Genomic DNA, 21,284 nt, shown 5'->3' with positions numbered 1-21,284 from the left:
TGGCAATCACAAATTAAAGAGCACACAAATTCCTGAAATTTGAATATGAATATTTGATTTTGGGTGGTCTTTATGAATTTAGGAATTAAGATTTTTCTTTTTGGTGTTGAAATTCCTGAAATTGAAAGAATAACAAAAATTGTCAAATGATTGAAAAAAAACCAAAGAGAGATGGATGAACGATGAAGTTTCTTTTTGTTTTGTTTTGAATGAAGAAAGTACTTTTCTTAGAGGATAAAACTTTTTATTTTTGTTTTTTATTTAAAAAAAGAAATATCGATACTTAAGGAGTAGCAAATAAATCAACTTCAGCAAGAATCGAACTCTGGCGCTTCGTTAAATGGACAAGCACTGGAGACAACTCCACCAGACACGCCTTTGTGCAAATGTCTAGCACGTTGTGCTATATATATTCCTATAATATATATAATATGAATAAATATTTTTTCGGGGCCCTTAAGAATCGGGGACTCATGCGATGGCGCCACTTGCACCACCCCAAGGCTGCCCCTTTGCGCCCTTTGGTTTTCTCCAGCATCTTATATGGTTGCCCCAATTATATTTTAAATTATATATATAGGGTTTAGCCTACAAATATAAAGAGCACAATGCTAAGAAATTGGATAAACCAGAGAAAGTTTCCGGAACAAATCCGAAAGCACTTCAATGCCATCCTTTATTGATACGGAAGAAGTATGGGCTTAACCTACAAATATAAAGAGCACAATAAGTTTAGAGGAAGAATTAAAATGTAGCTTTTCACACATATAACATTTCTAAAGTCAAAATTTGAATTACTGTCATGCAAAACATATCTCGCCTTGTTCATACATTGTTTTCCGTTTTGGGGTCATGCTCCCATTTACCATCATGCTAATTTGCATGTTTGTGGCATCAAAGTTTGTCTTTGATTTAGAGTTATGTGTCTCATATTTGCGTTAATAATTTCTCATTCGTCATACCATAAAGTGAGTTTGCTTAGATTGGTGCTATAGTTAGGCCCCGTTTGGGATTGCTTTTTTTGGCCAAAAACCTGCTTAACTTTAAAGTTAAGCGGTTTGTGTTTAGTAAAAATAAAATATCTCGATTATTTTAAAAGCAGTGAACTTTTTGACTTTTAAAGCGGACTACAGGTTGCTTTTCAAAGCTGCTTTCAAAAGAAGTAGAGATGAATATTTAATGAATGATTTTTTAATTCCCAAAATATCATCATTCATTTTAAAAAATGACATCACCTCCACTTCCATATCCAACTTCACCACTTGCACCACCACATTCACTACCTCTACAACCACCGCCACCGCCACCACCACCACCACAACCACCACATCTTCCTCCTCCTCATCCTCCACCACCACCACTACCACCTCCACCATCACCCTCCACCTCCACCTCCTCCACCACCACTACCACCACCACCACCTCCTCCTCCAAAACCTCCACATCCACCACCACCACCATGGTGCCACTACCACCACCACCACCACCTTCACAACCGCCATCCTCACCACCACAACTACCACAACCACCAACTCCACCTTCATCTCCACCACAAACTCCACTCCATCGCTACCACTACCACCACATGATTAGTGCATAACACTTTTAACATCATGTCTTTTTTTTTTTTTTTTTTAAGACCTTTCCTATTGAGAGGGGCAATAGCATATTAAACTCACACACACTACACGAATGCTAGGACTTGAACCCAGGACCTTGCCTGAGGGAGTAAATACTCCAAACCGCTATACTAGTGGGTCCTTTGCAACATCATGTCTATTTTAGTCATTATTCACAGTTACAACAATTTTATATTGAAATTTACCAAACAGTTTTAATACTGCTTTTTGTACTAAAGCACTTTAAAAATAGTGTTTACCAAACATGGAGCTGCTTTACTTCTGACTAATTATTTTTAAAGCATGAAGCAACTTTTTAAAAAGTGACAATCCCAAACTAGGCCTTAGACTTTTACCAGTTTCTGTTTTATAAAGTACTAGCAAAGGTGTGCGATGCTGCAGGTTTTAAAACCTTCCAAAATGTGCATAAAGTTATGAAAATATGTAGCAAGTTTAAGTTACAAAATAAAGACTAATAACATGTTTTATATGTAGAAGGATTTTGACTTTGAGGACCATTTATAAACCCTAAACCCTTTGTTTTTTTTCATTTTTAAGTTTTATGAATTTTAAATATTTTTTTAAAACTCAATTAGTTGGTTGATGCGACATTGTCACGTATATTTAAAATACAATATATATTTTAAAATAATTTTAAAAAGAAAACCAAAATTTTATGAATTTTAAATTAAAAAATTTCCCAAGGACTATTTGTGATTGGCGCGTGAACCTCAAAAATGTTTTGTGATACATTTAATTACATGTGACATAAACTCTCTCTCTCTATATATTAATTAAAACATACATAAGTAATAAATAAGCGTTAATGGTTTTATTAGTCCCCTAACTTGGACCGGATTTGCATTTGAGTACCTCAATTTCTAAAATGGTATCTGTGGTCCTTTAACTTTAGTTTCGTTTAGACAACTAGTCTCACCGTTACTTCTGTTAACTTTTTCTGTTAAATGCAGGGGTAAAATGGTATTTTTATATTAAAACCATAAAAATGAATACAAAATTATATCTTTAAAATTGTAAAAGAACATCACGTTTTTTTTAATTAATATTTGAAAAAAAAGAAGAATTTTTTATTACTTTTTTTGTCCACGTGGAAGTTCACGTTTTTTTTAATAAATATTTTATTTATATTTTAATAAATTTAAATTTTAAAATAATATAAAAAAACTATTTTACCCCTGTATTTAACAGAAAAATTAACAAAATTGACGACATGACCATTTGTCTTAACGAAATGAAGTTGAAGGACCACGGGAACCATTTTGGAAATTGAGGTACTCAAATGTAAATCGAGTCTAAGTTCAAGGACTAATAAAACCATTAACCCTAATAAATAATTTATAGGAAGTTATAAAAAATAATAATAATAATTAAAAAAAAAAAAAAAACTTTGCCTTTTGTTGGGCCCACCTGTCTCTCTATTTTTCTTTTTCTTTTTCCTTCTTCCTCTTTCCGTTTGTCTCCAACCCTTTCTCCCTCTTTTTCATTTTTTCATTTATGTATTTTAGTAAAAAAAAAGAGGCAAAAGGGGAAGATCAGAAAAGATTAAGTGGAGAGCATTTTAAGCAATTCACTATGCTGAAGAGAAAACAAAACTAAAAACAACATTTAAAATAGGGGCATTTCCATCATTACACTGCACTTAAGAACAATGTTTTGTGGATTGCCATTTAGTATATATAAAATTTCCTTGACCCTTGTTCATGGCTTGTTCTAAAACTTAAGCTCTCGTTTGGTTCATGGGAAAATAGACTTGGGAATGGGAAATCAATTGTTTTCCCATGTTTGGTAAGTCTAGGTATGAGAAATGGTTGTCTGGCTCATGGGAAAGTAGGAGAGAAAGTAAAGCTATCCTCCCAACTTGAGTTTTGTTTTCCCTCCTTATGGAAAAGTTTAGGAAAATGAGCTAACATTAAACACATATTTTTTATGACCATTTTATCCCCATTAACAATTTAGAATTACAATATATAATTAAGGGTTTTTCGCAGCAATGGTCCCTCAACTATACCGTGTTTTGCATTTGGGTCACTGAACTCAATTATTAGTTGCAGAGGTCACTCAACTCTGCGTGTCGTTGCACCAGTAGTCCTTCCGTCAAGTCTGTTAGTTTTTCCGTTTAACATGATGACGTGGCAAGCATATGTGAGAATCTCTTAGATTTGTTAGGGGCAAATCTGACTTTTTAGTTAATGAAAACGAATATTTGGTTTTGAAGAGAAGCGATTGCACGAAATGGCAATCTGTGCAAAAGGGAAAATCGCTTCTAGGGTTTTCAAATCGAGAGGCATTGGACTTCGATTTTTGGGGGATTTTGGAACATTATCTCAGCATTATGTGTTAATGGACTAAGTAGCGAAGTATTTTGAGTTAAAAAAGCGATAAAGTACAGATATAGGATTTCAGTTTTGTGGAAAGCACAGAGAAAAGTGTCGGGTCTACAGTGTGTGGAGGCTTCTTCAAATGGAGACAATTTTTCGGTGGTCTGGAAAACCCCCCAAGTATGGTAAGTTACTATAACCTAAATATTCCTTCTGCATTTTATATTGCAATATATTATGTCTGCAAATGTGTGGTCCTGTTGTTGACAATGAAGTTTTGGCTTTAAGGTGGGAAAAAATGTAGTTGGAGTCTTTATTATTGTCTGTGGTCCCATTTCTGTCGGTTTGTCATGAAAGTGATTTCACACTTACACATGCCTGCACTTACTTTGTCTTCCTTGTATACTGCACTTACTTTGTCTTCCTTGTTTACTTTGTTCTCATTGTCATTGAAATTGTTTGTAAGCATACCTTTGTGTAATGCGGTAGATAAAGAAGAGCTGCGTACTCTTGAACTCCACCACTTTAGTATGTTGGAGAATGGCGTGTATAAGGGAGGCAAAGTATGCTATGTTGACAATTGTATTCATGACTATTTGTCATTATTGGATTTAAAGAAAATTGGGATAGATCTTGGATACAAAGTTGATATAACACAAAGGGTTACAAGCTTAAAAGTTTACTATGAGAGGCCTACAAAAAGTGGTCAGCATGTTGTGAATGAGGTTGTAAATGATAGTTGTATTCCAGGGTTGGTTGGGAGCATTTCATCAGATTAGGTATTGGTGTTGTATTACCATGATCCTACTCATAACAACGAGCTAGAGAGTGAAGATAAAGGGCAACAACAGCACAGTGAAGATGTTGGCAATGCAGATGAATATGAGTGGGAAGAAAATTGGGATGAGGAGGAAGAAGAGGAAAATGAGGAAAAGAGTATGTTATTGTTGACAGTGATTATGAAATAAGTGAAGAAGAAGAAAATGGTAATAAAGAGGCTGCATCAAGTGGTCAGCATAGAAAGGATGCACCAAATGATGAATATGCACAATGTTTTGAAGAGATGAATGAAATGCCTCTTGATGAAGCTACAGGGGAGATATCAGATGATGATGAAGATAGTGATCAACTTCCTTCTGATGTTAATAGCTCTAGTGATGAGGAAGAAGGTCAAAAAAAGACAAGCAAGAAAAAATGGAAGAGGACAAATTTTAAACAGTTTAGGAAAGAAACTGATTTGAGAAATCCAGATTTTAGAATTGGAATGCAATTTGCCAATAAGGATGAACTCAATGAAGCTATTAAGGAGTATGCAATTGTGCAAGGGAGGAATATTAAATTGGTGAAGAATGATAATAGAAGGATTCAAGCAAAGTGTGCAGGTCACACGAAATGCCCTTTTATTCTTGGGCTTCCAAGATAGACAGAGATGAGCAGACATTTGCCGTAAAGACTCTGTCATTAGAGCATGAGTGTACTAGAGTGGACAAACTGAAATATACTAATTCAAGGTGGCTGTCCAAAAGGTTTGCTGACAAGATTAGGAAAAATCCTGAGTGGGATGTAGAGGCATTCGAGGCTGAGGTTTTAGAACAGTACCATATGAATGTTTCAAAGCATCAGATTTATAGAGCAAAGAACTTGTCCAAGGTGATCATTGAAGGTAGCTATGTGGAGCAATATGCGAGGCTATGGGACTATGCAGAAGAATTGAAGAAGGCTAACAAGGGCAGCACTGTGATTATAAAGAATAAGATGAAGGGTAATAAACCTGTGTTTGAAAGAATCAGTTGCCTCTTCTACAGTTCAAGGGGCATCTTAAGTATTTGGGTTAAAATCTCTTTAGTTTAATTCTTTTTTTGTCTTTAGGCCCAACCAGTTCATATGACCTTTTTTTTTTTTTGTTATTGTTTAGTTTATATCATGTGAGAAATTGTTTTTTAGGCCCAACCTAATCAACCCAACCCAACTAGAGGCAGAGGGAGAGGTAGAGGAACTACTACAGGAAGAGAGAGAGGAAATGAGAGAGGAGAAATGCTAACTAGAAGAGGAAATGTAAGTGACAACTCTGTCATGCTACTTTGGTTAGTTAATTTACTTTAGTTAGTTAATATGGTTCCATTTTATTTTAGGTTGGAAACGGGACAACAGAAATGCCAAACAATTTCTCATCATCACAACCACTCCCATCATCATCACAGCCACTGGTTATATCATCACAGCCACTCTTTTACACTAGAGCTACATCATCATCATCACAACCACCCAAGTCTCCTGCCAAGAGATTCAAGTCTCCTGCCAAGAGAGTGAAGGGTCCTGCCAGGAGATTCAAGTGTCCTGCCATGAAGCTTAAGCCAGGGATGTTTTGAAGGCTAACTAGGAGGATGTATGTTGGATGTCTTTTTTGAAGTAGTTAGATGTGTTTTATGAATGGTTTGTTAGATGTGTCTCTGGGCTGGATGTCATTGTTTTGTATTTGGTACATTTTGGAACTTGAACTAGTACAATTTGGTACATTTGGTACATTTTGGAAGCTATAACTTGGAACCTGATTTGGTACATTTGATACATTATGCTTCAGTTTCACTTGGAACCTGATTTGGTACATTTTGGAAGCTGTAACTGGATGTTATATATGCTGATTTGGTACATTTTGGAAGGTGTTGTAATTCATTTGGTACATTTTGGAACTGGGTGTTATAACTGTTGATTTGGTACAGAGCATCATCACATTTCATTGCAAAATTTCAATACACTAACACCAATATGTCCACCAAACTCGAACTCAAATTTCATTGCAAAATGACCTACATATCGGTTACATTTCCACCTAATTGATCATAAGCTTTTCATAGTTTCCACCCGGAAATGTCAACCAATTGCTCAAGACACAGAGCATCATCATAATCACCAAAAACCCAAGAACCAATGACAGAAATGAAACCCCCCAAATCTGATTATCTCTTGGTCATTGGCTTGTTCTTTTCTCTTCCAACAGTCTTTTCTGCTTACATAGTTCTCCAACTTCGTACTCCAATTCCTTCTTTTCTCTCTCCACCATTTTCAGCTTATCTTCCACTTCTTTCTTCTATTCTTCTATTAACTTTAGGTCCTCTTTCATTGCTCTCATTCTTCTCAGCAACCCAGGAATTAGTTCTTTTCCTCTTGCACAGGTCGGTGCGTCCAACCACTCCCAATGATGCCCATTTCCTCTGTTTCTTTACAAAGTACGTTTCATAACATCAAAGCTAAACCCATCAAGCAACAAAATAAAATTTCACAGATTAACTTACTCGACTCATCTCACAAGCCTCAAATCTTCTCCCAGCATTTAAACTATTCCATAAAGTCCAAGTTTTGATATATCCACCGCACCTGCATAGCTTCCTCGCACTAGGACTCGGATTTGTTAATGAAAAAGAAATCTGCGACATTTTCCCAGATTTCCCTTTAAATGGCTTCCCAGATTTCCTTCCAATTTCCAAAATTTCAGCACATCTACTGTTTTTATGTGGCTTTCTTCGAATATAAATGGGAATTGGGGATTTATTTGGCGCCAGATTTGACCTTTTTCGGAGGGAGATGGGAGGTTGGACATGCCAGACATCAAAAGACAAATTTGCCCCCGACGAATCTAAGAGATTCTCACATATGATTGCCACGTCATCATTTTAAACGGAAAAACCTAACGGACTTAACGGAAGGACTACTGGGGCAACGACACGCAGAGTTGAGTGACTTCTGCAACTAATAATTGAGTTCAGTGACCCAAATGCAAAACCGGGTATAGTTGAGGGACCATTGCTGTGAAAAACCCTATAATTGAATGCATTCTTTTTTTATTTGATTTAATATGGGTATAATTGAAAATTTATACAAACTTTGTTTTCCATTCATACTCAAAACAAACATGGGAAAAGAAATAAAGTGATATTTCCCAATTACTTTCCTAGCATTACCAAACGTGGGAAATGAATCTTCTATTCCCATTCCTTAGGGAAAGACATGGGAAATGATTTCCCCTCAAATTCATTCCATGAACCAAACGGGACCTAAGAGTTCTTTTCTTTTCAATTGTACATATGTTTGGTTATGTTTAAGTTTCAATAGCTTGGAGAGTTTATTTCATCAATTTAAAAACGTTTGTTTTTGTTTTTGTTTGTTTTTTTTTTCCCCGCTTTCCTAATAATAATGTGGGTACGTACGAAAATGTTTAACAACAGCCGTGCACAATATGGACTATGCTACACTTTCTGCTTTTATTTTTATTTTTATGATATCAAATTAGCATGATTTGATGATTTGATATGACCCAGCATTTGTGGAAGAAAGTGGACTCTGTAAAATGAACTGATTTTTTGTAGGTTCAATGTGAAGAGCCTGATCACATATGTTCATAGAAAATGCAACTTATCCACACTATATCATCACTATTTAAAAGGAAAACCACACCAGATGAATATGCCAATCTGCTACAAAGGTTGATGAAAAAGGAGGAAAAAAAAGCTTTGGGAAGCTTGTAAAACCACGCCGGATGACCGCCAATCTGCAACATCAGAATGCTGCCAAGTGTTGTGTGTTGGATCTTCCCTGAATCCTGCTATCTAATCCTGGATGCTAAATGGCTAAGATTAAGTGAAACATGACCGATTTCCCTAAAGAAAATGATCACCAGGAGACAATTTTAAGTAGAAATACTCCCATGTCACTCCGTTGACCCGAGTTTATCTTCATCTGCCTCAAAAGCCTTCCTCATCTTCTCTTCATCAGTCTCAAAAGCCTTCCTCAGCTTCTCTTCATCTGTCTCAAAAGCCTTCCTCGCCTGCTTCAGCTCTTCATTCATAGACAGCAATTCTCTACAGCGGTTAAGTTTCGGAAAGTCCTGGAGAGTTTACCACATTTACATTAGTGTTTACATCAGCTGAAAGAACGTAATAACAAATCACATTTTAACTGTCATTTATCCCATGCTTTTAGAAGCAACATGCCAGGTAAGGCTTTCATATTATCCAAGTAATTCCAATGTACATTGTAAAATTAGGAAGTTACATTGCAGACTATTCTGATAAACTTTCAAACAAAAAACAAGTGGGAGTGTAATAAAGTTGTTAGATGGGCTATAAAACATCACATGAGTATTCTTATTACTATTAGCATACTGATATGAGGCCAGCCATAAAATGTAATCACAACAGGAATGTGCTTTTCCTAAATAGTCAACCCGAAGGTTAGGGGGCAATTTTCTAAACAGTCTGTTAGATACAACAAATTGGCATGGAATTGACATGAGACAACAACTTTGTGTCAGGACTTTTTTGACCCGATATAGTATCATGATATATTCATGTACAACACAGAATTGACAAAAAAATTGAAACTTGATGAAAATAACACAAAAAAGGCATGAAACTAACGTGAAATTGGCAAGAATTAATGCAAAATAACCATGTAAATCACAAAATAACCTTCTGAAAATAACTTCAACGTGACAGTAATGTAATAAATGAGCTGAGTTAGTTTCAAGCTATCAATTAATGAAAGTGTTGTCATCTCATGCCAAGATAACACGATATCGTATCATGTCATGTTCATCTCCTTTTTTTTCCTATGGTGTTAGTCAAAAGCACGAGGAATAGCAACCCCTCAATAAAGTGAGCTGAGGCTAGTGAAACAAAAACTATTGACAAATTGGTTAAAATTAACTCACTTTTAATATCCAGAACATGAATCCAAGTGGCAAAAAAGAAAATTCCCACACAACCAAATTATGCAGTGACACCGACAAAGTCAAGGAAAACATCTGAAATTATTTCAATATTGGACCTTGGACATATAATAGTTCCGAATAGAATCTCTTTAGAAAGAAGATCTTTTGTCTCATGGCAGCATGGAAACAAATTTATATGATACCTTGCGAATTAGATACAGAAAATCTTCAACTGATAACTTTCCCCTCTTTGATCCAATATCTTGGGCTTTATGTACCTGCAAAAATGTTGCATATTTGGGTTTAATATCTGGCATAGCATCTCATTAGCATGGTAAATAGTAACTACCTCTGAGAAATGCTTACCAAATCTGTGATATATTCCACAACAATATCTTCCATAAGTGCCACACTTTCTGGAAGAGGCTGAAAGCAACAGAAAACAATTTCTTTCCTGATCAGTCAATTTTATTAACCAAAGAAACCAAAGAAGAACAGAACCAGAGGCTCAGTTCCAAAGAGACCACAACAACCACGTGCTACATGCCAATATCCAAATTAGTGTCATCTATATAAATATCACATGACATACTGAGAAAAGACTCAACTCTCAAAATTTGATAGTGCTACATACATTTTGATCGTCTCCAAAACCATACATCATGTGCTGCACTGCAACATACAGAAAAGGAACAACATAAACATTTATGAATAACACCCAGAAAGGCTAAATTAGCATAGAGTTTCTGTTAAACACAACGACCATACATACATTCTTTTTGAAACACTCCCCGTTTTCGCTTAAATGAAGTTTCGGATGGCTGCGAGGATCCAGCTTTCGATTTTGAGGACTGCCCTCCAGCAGGGTTGTTCATCTTCTAAACCCTGAAAATATGCTCCCGAAAATCACTATAATCATACACCACGGAACAATTATGCTAATAACAACATAACAGAGCTGAATTAGAACTTAATCCAATTCTTCCACTTAATAATTCCAAGAACAAACCCATTACAAGAACGATGAAATTGACGAAGCACGTAAAGAGGATAACAACAGTAATCAAGAATAAATCCGACCCAGACTTCAGACAAAATCAAATCGAATAAACTAAAATCGTGGAAATTCAAATAAGTGAAACCCTAGGGCACTGTTTGGTTTGAACGAGAGAATTAGAGGGAAAAACAAGAACTGCAGAAGAAAATTACCTCGTCAGATCTTCAGAACCCTAAATTCCAATTACAAAAGGAGCAGGACAGAAAGAGAGACTTGCTTTGCTAGATCAGAAAGGCGCCTATATACCAGCGTTTTGAAATGGACCGATTTTATATCTTACCGTTTTCGATCGTTACGGCCACACGAGACACAAGACAAAAGTATTTTGACAGGGGTATTCTAGGGACACCCAGGAAGAAATTTTGATTTTTAGTTTTTATTTAAATAACTAGGACCTACTATCTTTTTACTTTTGCTAGATGGGAAAATGGAAAGTGATAGGGGTCGGATCACCTAGCTAGTAGGTCACTTTCAATTTACCCCCTAAATTTTGTGTTCTTTAGAATAATTATTATTCGAACTATTACGAATAGCGAATTTATCGCTTACTGTCAAGTTTCTTCACATTTCATTCAAGTTGTTAAAAACAGTCACTTACCCCATCAATTTTCTTTTGAAGAAAAAAAGTGAAAGACAGGCGTATAAAAGTTGATTTTCAAGCAGAATCTGAAACGTTTCCTAGCTCAATGTGTTATATTGTGCAAATCATACAAACCTTTGATCCCTCATATAGACTACATCATCTTCTAGAGTACTTTTCAAAGGACATCATATGCATACTACTTCCGCTCACTATATAAACCTAAAATGTTGGGCTATTCCCTCTTGTCTTAAGCCTATGTTTTCTGTAGAAAGTGTAATTTATCTTCAAGATTATAGGCTTTCAGGGATAGGCCTGTACACCACCAACATATGTAGCTTCAATGGATGCAGATCCTTCAACCACGACATCATCCCATGAGTCCCTGGACAGTATGACAAAATCTGCTAGTTTGCCTGGCGACAGGGACCCCAAGTCGCTGTCAAGAAAGCATGCACGAGCAGCTGAAAGAGTGTACCTGCCATGTATCAGGTGGAAGTGTTGCACAGTGGCAAGTGTGAGTTGAAACACAACAAAGCAACGTTGATCAGTTGAAAAAGCAACAAAGAAATCGATAAATGAACTGGAACTACTAATTAAGAGAAAAAGACCGTCCCTCTAATGAAAAAAACATATTGGAAAGAAACAAATTTGGTTCCTCACTCTATTTGTCTAGCGCTGGACACTATCTAATCAGCTTAGCATCCACTACCATGAAAAGAGTAAATCAGAACAAATCATTTTATGAAATAAAATAATAGGTAAGCATGATGACCGTTTCTTTCACGCCAGTCAGATGGCCACAACAATTACAAGAAAATTAAAACTACCCAAACATAAATGGTGGGAGACAGGAGAAAGTACAATATGAGTTCTACTCATATAGGCTTTGTTGTAAGTGATATGGTCAGAGGTGGCTCTTTCCTCACCACCATCAGCATGTACTTCTTTGCCCTTTCCAGAGAGCTTGTAATTTCTTTTCCAATATCCAACCCCATCATCCGTCAAATCTTGACAGCGTCTTATCCCTTTGAGCTGAACACAGCACACCCGATCCCCTCCCCGGGGGTTATAGAAATAATTACAACTCCTAGATTACCTAAATTTTTGTTTCACCTGAGAGTGCCCTGGTAACAGAAGATTTCTGAAAATTCTACCAACCAAATATGGTTGAGATTAAAAGGGTTTGCCCTCAACAATTATAAACCAGTGAACTTTTATGTCAGAAACTGGCACAGGCAGACAAGGCCCATTCGAATGGGCCTTCACCACAAGTATATCAGCTGTCTGGTTAGCTAACTTGGCGCATTCTTAGTGACTTTGGATATGGGCTTCGCACATCGAAGAATGTGAGTCACCTAAATAGCAGTCTAAAAATAGATGATATCTCTAGGATCAAATGTTTCAATGTTGCTTACGCCTTCAATGTGTCATTCAATGAAAGGGTCTCTGAGGGAATCCAAGCAATATCCCAACCAGGGGGTATCCTTTTCATTGCTGTCTTAATGCCACCTAATGGATTAATATCTGCCACCTGCAAAAACAGCACCATTCTGAAATTTACAAAACATATCACACTAAACAAAAAGTATCAGAGAGCCTTGTGATACTTAGGCCTAAAAAATATATCCATGAGAGTCATTATACTTACAGGCCAGTCAGAACCAAATGCCAATTGTCCATTGCTAGCCAAGAGAGACCGGAACAAATAAGATCCCTTCTGAGCCCTATCTATCCCAAGTTTTTTTGTTGCAGACTCAGCATCATCTAATAGGTGCTCTGGCTATGGGGAATTGGTGTTCGAGTATGTAATTAAAATTAAATTTATGCACAGGAACAAAGAATAATGATAATCACTCAGAGGTTTGAGAACTGTTAAGCCAAAAGGGGAAAAGAAAAATGACAATAAAATAAAAGAGGAAAAGGGAGCTCATTCACTGAAGACATTTTAAAATAAATAAAAAATAAAAACTTTGCCCAAATGTCAGGCAGCCTGTGTATGCAAGAAGAAAAGACTTCATCCCTATGCAGAAAGTGATCCAAGTGTCATTATGAAAGCATGGTAATATGTGATCCCACACGAAGTGTGTATAAATCTACACCTCTCTCTTGTATTTAAAATTTAACCAGTAGAAGTCCCCTATCCCAAATTCCTACACACACTCAGAAATAAACATGGTAGCAGTCTGAAAAGGTAGGTCCGCTTGGATGCAAATAATCAGAATGTTGTTGAAACATGAACTTTGAACCATTACAAAATAATTCCCACAAATCACTGTGCTTGCAGCCCCATTACCCTAAGAAAGATTAATAAATAAATATAAACAGACTAGTGCGGTCAAACCTGTACTGAAGCAACAATCCCTAGTTTACCAAATCGGGCTGGTGTCTCAGGTGCCAGATGCTGGGCATGCTCAATCTGAAAGCAATTTTTTCCTTCGTCATGCAAAACAATAACTAAAAGGAAATAATAAAAACCTGTGAAAATTTATGCTGCTGCTGAGCCATTATCGTTGCGTGAGCAAAATCTTTACCCTGAATCTTCGATCCCTCACTCCATTTGTAGAAAACACTGACTCATACATGTCAAGGATCAAGTCATTTGCTCTATCACCTATAGCATGAATAGCAACCTGAACACAATGCAAAGGAAATTTTAGTAGTACGAGTACATTTACGTCATGTAGGGACAGTTCCAAAGAGATGAGACAACACCTGAAGCCCAACTCTATCTGAAGCCAAGGTCAGGTTGAGGAGACTTTCATTATCTATCACTTGTAAGCCATAATTATGAGGCTCATCAGCATATGGCTACAGATATAAAAGAGAAATATTAGGAAAACAATATATTGACTGGCTAAGCAAAAAAAGCTACTTCCTATCACAGAGGAAGCAACAGTATGAAGCAAATTAGATAAGCTCACTACAAAAAATTCCTAACTTTCCAATGACACTTCCCCTTTCTCAACAACAATAGCAAGAGACACAACAAAGATATACAAAAATAAATGGAATTGGCCATAGTCAATGGATTTCAAAGTTTTTATTCTTAATTTACTAAAAACAAATGCAGATGCCCAAGTACCATCGTTCTCACCTCATAAAACAGTGCACTATTAGAACCCAACGACCCATCAGCAAAAGCTTTAACACCACCCAAGTAAATCCATTGGCTCATGGTACGGCCAACTTTGGTAATAAGATTCTGAAAAGGAAAATACAACTCTAAGAGAAAAAATAAATGACAACAAAATTGAAACATCTAATGAAGTTCATAACTAGATTCGTTAGATAAAAACAGAATATTCTAGAAAGTAAGTTGTCCAATGCAAAAACTTGACATCTCCACTTGTTCAAGCAAGATATATAAGAATCCAGAATTACTTATGTATGAAACACAAAAGCTGCAATGTCAAAAGTCTTCATTGCAGGAAGGAAAAGAAGAGTATAGATAATTAACTCACACACATTTCTGATATGGAAAAAATATGAAAAAGTTAAATAAATAAATAATAGTGCAATTGCTGAAAATGTTTAAAATAATTGCTCTCTGTAAAACACATTGACAAGGAGAATCGTTAATATGTCAACATAAAGGCCAAACATATGAACAATCATTCTTTAACACTATCAGGTTGAGAATAAATTGAAGTAATATTAAACTCCAAAGAAGAAACCTATAAGAACTCATACATGTAACTGTAACCAAGTCTCCAATGGAAAAAATAAGCAGACCCTAATCATCATCTTCCCTGAAGAATCAGCCCATTTATAAACATCTGCAATAAGTAATAAAATGAGAAAAAAAAAAGTAAAAAAAAAAACATTTTAAGCAGCATGAGTAATTAAAAATATTAATATCAGTATGGGTGCATCTTGTTGTTCTTAGGATGTAATAAATTTGTGTTGTAATAAATCATCTAACTAGACACTCATCTTTTTTGAGAATATCGTTTTAAATTCTTAATATTTGATCACAACAGGTCATTTAAGAATTGCCTTAAGTTTTGTCATCAGTTTGGTAAGGACAATGGTGATTCCTTAACATGACCAGTGAATTCAAGTGAACCAATAAACTAGAAGAATAATGTTTCAACTCACAAGACATCCAAAGAAACCCTTAAGAAACATAATGCAAACCTGAAAAATCTTCCCAGGAATGCTTCACCGATGCCCCAGGAAAGTATCTACCAACATCAACAACTGTTGTCACACCCCTCATCAAGGCATGATTGCTGGCTCTACTCAAAGCTTCCCTCCGCTCCTCTACTGACACCTCCGGAATGGATAGAAGGAGAAGTTTCATTGTAGAATCAATCAGCAATCCAGTAGGTTCTGCATAACGATGAGTTGGATGATAAGTAATTTCTCCCGGTAGCTGTTACTTATCTAAAGATGAAACAACCAGAAAATAGATGAAAAGGCGGACAAATTCAATCTACTTTTAGATTTAAAAAAGAAAAAAGAAAAAAAGATTCTCATATGTCTTTGTCATCATTTTAGAGTGATAATCCCTTGTAGTGCAATTCATCTCTCTCGGGAGAGTTTTGAATTGAATGTAATAAATGCTAGCTTGAGGTGTAGATCTGGATATGATGAACTTCTTATCCATCCTACTTCCATAGTTGTTAATAAATTTCAGGTTTCTTTTTAGAAAGAAAAAAAATAAAATCTATCCAACAGTTGTCCAAGGCTTCTTCCTAATGTAAAGGTTGTCAGAATCCATATAAATAGGTCCTAATTGTGACTCCAGTGTCAATTCAATCACTATGATTTGTTGGTACAATATGCATGTCATTTTATAACTTGATATAGGTTGTCAAATATGGAAATCCCAAAACATGTAAGGGACACAGCCATGCATGTTTTTTAATTAAGGGCCACTAGTAGTAAATAATTATGTATTCTTGTTGTAATTTACCATTTTTACAGAAAGACTTAAAACTTTTGCAATCTTCTTGAATAAATCAAGGAAATTATTGGGACATGGGTAACAAAAATGTCATGTCCACAAATATCCAACACCCTCAACACTTCTATGTCGGTTGTTATATCCAAAGAATTGAAAAGATTCAGGATGGCCCACTGAAAGCATCTATGACATATGAACGCAGTTAAACAATACCTCCGCTGGTGAATCTCACAATTGTTCCACCATTTGGATCTTCTGATGAAGTTGTAATCCCAGCCAACTTGAGTGCAACTGAATTAGCCAAGCCCATATGGCCATCCATCCTCGACAGCCAAACCTGTAAAATAATGTATATTAATGAAATAAAAACACTACTGTGAAAACTATCAAAGCACCCGAAATTCATTTGGTTATGACTTACAGGATTGTAAGGTGTGATGTCGTCAACCCAAGAGGCCATTGGCAATTCCCCTCCCCAAAGATCATTGTTCCATCCACCACCCAAAATCCAGGAACCTTGATTTGTATCTGATTTTTCATTTGATTTTCTTTCAAATACGAGATTTCAAAAGACTATACAATTTAACAAACACAATAATATTTATTTTGGAAACATTCAATGGCTATTTCAGAACATCCATTTTATAAGAATTTTAGGCATTGCCAATGATGCTGTCTGCACAACTGCTTTTCATAATTAAAAGTGATTTATATCAGATTGTTAGTCGTAGTCATCATCAATAAATACTCCCTCTCCAGAACTATTTTTGCAGGCTAAATGGTGATCAACAAGCACATAAAGAAGAGTGATTAATGGTTTAATATTTCTTACTAAATGAAACGCCCTACCTTTTATTCTATGACCTTTAACATTTGGCCAGTTTAATTGTTTGAATTTAACTCCTGTCTGCTTCATATATGTTCTTACAATAACTTATGGAGCTTCCATATTGCCCATCCTAAAGCTTGGGAGAAGAGTCTCTAACTCTTGAATAACAACTGGAATTGTAACAATTTTACATTAGGACTTCACAGCCAAACCTTCAAAAAAGAACAATCAAAGATTTTGGCACATACTTTGTGCATTTTTCTAACTCAAACAAGAATACGAATAGACATGTCTAGCCATGACATTCCTGTGTCTATAAGTTGCACGATAAATTGAGAAAATTATAAAAAGGCAGGGAACGGACTTCTCACTGCTTCTTTGACCCGCCTCACAAATTCATCTTTTTGACTTACGCCTCGTAGTTCCACACGCGCCATCTGTTTTCCAATCAGGAACATTTCAAATGCATATATAGAAACTTCAATAAGCAAAGGAAAATAGATAAATAATAAATCTTTTGGTTATTGTACAAAGTTTATGTTACACAAATTTTGCAAACAAAAAAAAAAATAGATGGAAGGTTGGAAACACAGTTTAAATACTTGTGAAGCATTGAAGTTGTTGAATGAAAGTTTCAGACATTATAGATTTCCCGACAGTACAAACCTGAGTGTTCAAACTAGTTCAAGCCAGGTAGTTCACAGATTTATTGAAATTTTCACATAAATGAACACACACACACACACACAAACACGTAATGGCATATCCAAAGAATTGAATTGAAATCTAGAAAAAATAAAAATTCAAATATGTAACACACTTCAACAACGGTTTGAAATGGAAGATGCACGATGCAAGGAACTCAAGCCTTGAACAATTGATGTGTAATGGGGTTTTCGAGTGGTTCAGCATTCATTTCAAGGCTTTGGGGAAGGGGAGGAGAGCCAAAACCTTGTGGGGCAGTCTGGTGTTAGCTATATTTTTGGTAATTTGTCTGGTATTAGCCATCTTTTGGGTAATTTGGATGGAGCAGAATAGGAGAATTTTAAGGATTACAAATGGGTGGGAGTGGAAGATCTTTTGAGTTGAGTTGGATGTTGGTCAGCATTGTGGGCATCAGTATATGTATACTTCAGGGGGATTCCTTATTCATCTATTCTGTTGGATTTGTTAGCTGTGGTTCAGTTTGTTCTATGATGATGTGTTTCCTACTGTCAGATATTGTGTTTTGGTGTTTTGTTTCTTATGCTAAGTTGTCTGTGGATGTCCCATCCACATCATTCTACATAGCTTTTGCTTGAAATAAAGCATGTTTCTCCTCCAAAAAAAAATTTAATTGTTTCATTACAGACAGTAGTTTCTCGAGGGCAAAAAGAGCATATAATATTCGAAACAAGATCAATTTTAACTATGGCACTTGTGCCATACCTGGAGTCCACCAGAAATCAGATGCACGTGGGAATCAATAAATCCAGGTACAACAATTTTTCCCATAAGATCTAACTCCTTGGTCCCATCTCCAACCATATCCTGCATTTGAATGAATGTATAAGGGAAGGGTATTTTTACAATTTACTGGATTAAGTACCTTTGTTGGAAACTAACAACAAAATCCATATGATGCAATGAAGAGGTTATAAGGTTTGCCAGAATGACAGAAAAGACAATACATATAAGAGACCACAAAATCCATATAAGTAGATAAAAGAAACATAGAAAGATAGAAAAGACAACACCTGAATGGGCCATCCAAAACCTAAGGACGGGCAACTTTGAAATTAGACAAAAACAATGTAGTGGTCAACAATAACAGCAAAATATCAATCAAGCTGTTTAGATAAACATACAGAAAATTACGCAGTTTCTTGGAAAAGTAAGGAGGGAAAATACACTTCATAGGTGAGTAAATGGACCATTCTCACAGAGGAGCCATTAGTCGAGGATCATAGTAAGATGAACCACAGATCATTACAGTTTGCAGACCAAGATAAGGAATGTGGCTTCTTATAACATAGAAAAGTTATACAATCATACTAATTGTACCTATGTTTCTCTAGCCTCATGAGAATTTAGTGAAACCCCCTGAAACAAAACTTCTCAGTTTCTGGTTGACCATCAATGAAAATGGATTTTCCGAGAGTTACATTTCATCATATATAGTCACCCTCAAACCCCTACTTTCAGAAATTTTCGGACAAAATTAAAACATTACCATTTTAAGAATCTTAAAAAACCCACTCAAACGATCATTTTGACTCTCCTACTAGCAATCATAATATCACCATCTTTTTACATGGCTTCCACTGTTTCACGCAATAAGAATAACTTGAAAAGGTTTTCTTTCTCACAACTTCTTTCTCATAACAATAGTACCTACCTACCCACTAGCTATATAAGCTTCAAAATGATTCCATGTGTATATTTGGATTCAATGCAACAAAATTTATGGCCCAAATATTTGGTTCCGAGCTGCAATCTCACAAGCATCACAAAAACCGACCAATACATTCAATTCTTAAGAAGGAGGGAGGTAAGGAGCGAGGCAAAGAAGCAAATGGTGAACCTTAATAGAGGAGTAGTTGCCCACTCGCAGAACCCTTCCGCTGCGGACGGCCATGGAATCGGCGAAAGGGAGAGACTCGTCACTGGTGTATATCTTGGCATTTTTCACCACCAAGTCCGCCATTGGAGACCTCCAACTTAACAACTCTGCAAAAAAAAAAAAATCCAATTATTCAAATTTCAGATCAAAACTGAAACTTTAAGAAGAAAGAAATGATGAAAGTTTATCATTTTTACGGTGGTTGGGTTTGAGAAGAGGAAGAGAGGCTATAATGGCGAGGACGAAAGCTACAGAAGCAGAGACGACGGTGAGAAAGTTGTTCATTTTCGAAATTTGGAGAAGGAAGAGTGGCTCAAGTTTCAGTCCAGTGGAGTGTTTGATGTAAAATCTCTCCCTGTCAACGTACGGTTACAATTTCTACGCGTCAAAAGTACAAGAAATTTTTAGGATTTTGGCATCGGATTTCATTTGGTCGAATCCATAACAAGCTGACCCATTTCTTAACGGATTGAAGTCAAGTCAAATGTGTACTCGTAAAACTCGGTTAACTTAACACCCACTACTTTTCTCTTTTCTTTTTTTTCAAGCACAAATGCTACGGTGCTCCCTAAAACAGTGATAAATTTTCATTAAACCCCTTAAAGTTAAAGGACTCATCTTGTCCATTTGACCGATGTTTTGTGTCTTAGTTTGCTCCCTCACCGTCAAGTTTATTAAAACTTCCGTTAAAAATGCTGACATAGCACCAATAGAACTCACTATTTTACTAAACTATGTGTGAAGAAAAAAAATTAAAAATTAAAAATTATCTTTAAAAAAAAACTAATTTAATTATTAAAACCAAAAAATCCCAAACTCCCCTCCAACCCCATTATCCCTTCCCAGTTGCCATCACCACCGCCACAACCACCCCTGACTGCTCCTCCCTCTTCTTCTCTCGCAGACCCAAAACCCAGCCCCATCCCTAAGAATATGCAAGAGTCATCAAATAGTGTTCCAAAGAAAAGAGGAATTGTGGTGGATCCTCGCTGGAGGTCGACGAAACGGACGGGTAGAGTTGCTATCAGGTCTAGTTGTCGCAGTTAAGAGGCTTAGCTTGTCAGACTCCAATCAATCTCCAAAGTTAAGCCTCTTAACTGCGACAACTTGACCTGATAGCAACTCTGCCTTGTATACTCTTCCAAACCCTCCTTTTCCAATACAGTACTTCTCATGAAAATCATCTATGGCCTTTACAAAATCCCTACAAAACAATCAAATGTTAAAACCTAATCCCTTCAAGAACTGTTGCAGAGTGGTTTGATTTAAAATAACTCACCTTTAAGATCAGTCTTCTGTCAGAGTGGTAAGCCCCTATGTACTGAAAGCAGACCCCTATATACTGAACAATGGTGAAGGACGATAGGAATGGCCGTACCGGGTTCACCTGGTTCAAAGCTTATAACCCACATAGCAAGAAAGTGGTGAGTGTAGGTTTGAGTTCAGCAATTGTTCAGAATATGAGATGAGTTTTAGAGGCAGGAGGATGGGTTAATGGGGATGAAATGGATGCGAGAGTGGAGAGGGTAGAAGAGATTACAATTGAGAATGGGTGGAGGAAGTTTGGCTGTTATGTGATGGTGGAGAGTTTCTCCTTGAGAAGAATGGATGGAAGTTTGGCTTGGAGATCTGATTTTAG

General features: G+C 36.3%; 2 protein-coding genes across 3 annotated transcripts; both read right to left on the bottom strand.

The window, feature by feature from the left end:
• Positions 1 to 8,323: 8,323 nt before the first annotated feature.
• TAF13 (TBP-associated factor 13) lies at positions 8,324 to 11,015 on the bottom strand. The gene is made up of 6 exons (XM_008233446.3): positions 10,875 to 11,015; positions 10,438 to 10,550; positions 10,300 to 10,337; positions 10,032 to 10,091; positions 9,869 to 9,943; positions 8,324 to 8,840 (listed from the first exon to the last, which is right to left on the bottom strand). The coding sequence occupies exons 2-6, from the start codon at positions 10,538 to 10,540 to the stop codon at positions 8,664 to 8,666; spliced, it is 453 nt and encodes a 150-aa protein (XP_008231668.1). The 5' UTR covers positions 10,541 to 10,550; positions 10,875 to 11,015; the 3' UTR covers positions 8,324 to 8,663.
• A 359-nt stretch (positions 11,016 to 11,374) lies between these two features.
• LAF3 (Amidohydrolase family) lies at positions 11,375 to 21,183 on the bottom strand. 2 transcript variants are annotated; one of them, XM_016794829.2, is made up of 15 exons: positions 20,925 to 21,183; positions 19,607 to 19,752; positions 18,472 to 18,573; positions 17,408 to 17,480; positions 16,636 to 16,742; positions 16,428 to 16,551; positions 15,443 to 15,637; positions 14,996 to 15,081; positions 14,400 to 14,507; positions 14,018 to 14,113; positions 13,837 to 13,935; positions 13,647 to 13,721; positions 12,954 to 13,085; positions 12,721 to 12,836; positions 11,375 to 11,780 (listed from the first exon to the last, which is right to left on the bottom strand). In XM_016794829.2, exons 2-15 carry the CDS (start codon positions 19,727 to 19,729, stop codon positions 11,606 to 11,608), a joined length of 1,611 nt encoding a protein of 536 aa, XP_016650315.2. In that variant the 5' UTR covers positions 19,730 to 19,752; positions 20,925 to 21,183; the 3' UTR covers positions 11,375 to 11,605. The 2 variants fall into 2 exon arrangements, with proteins under 2 accessions (XP_016650315.2, XP_008231666.2); XM_008233444.3 differs by lacking the exon at positions 20,925 to 21,183 and adding an exon at positions 19,843 to 20,167.
• Between the last annotated feature and the right edge of the window lie 101 nt (positions 21,184 to 21,284).

This window comes from Prunus mume, linkage group LG5 (assembly GCF_029339155.1).
Source record: "Prunus mume cultivar Tortuosa linkage group LG5, ASM2933915v1, whole genome shotgun sequence".
NCBI classification, from domain to species: Eukaryota; Viridiplantae; Streptophyta; class Magnoliopsida; order Rosales; family Rosaceae; genus Prunus; species Prunus mume.
This window is presented reverse-complemented; position numbering and strand designations above follow the sequence as displayed.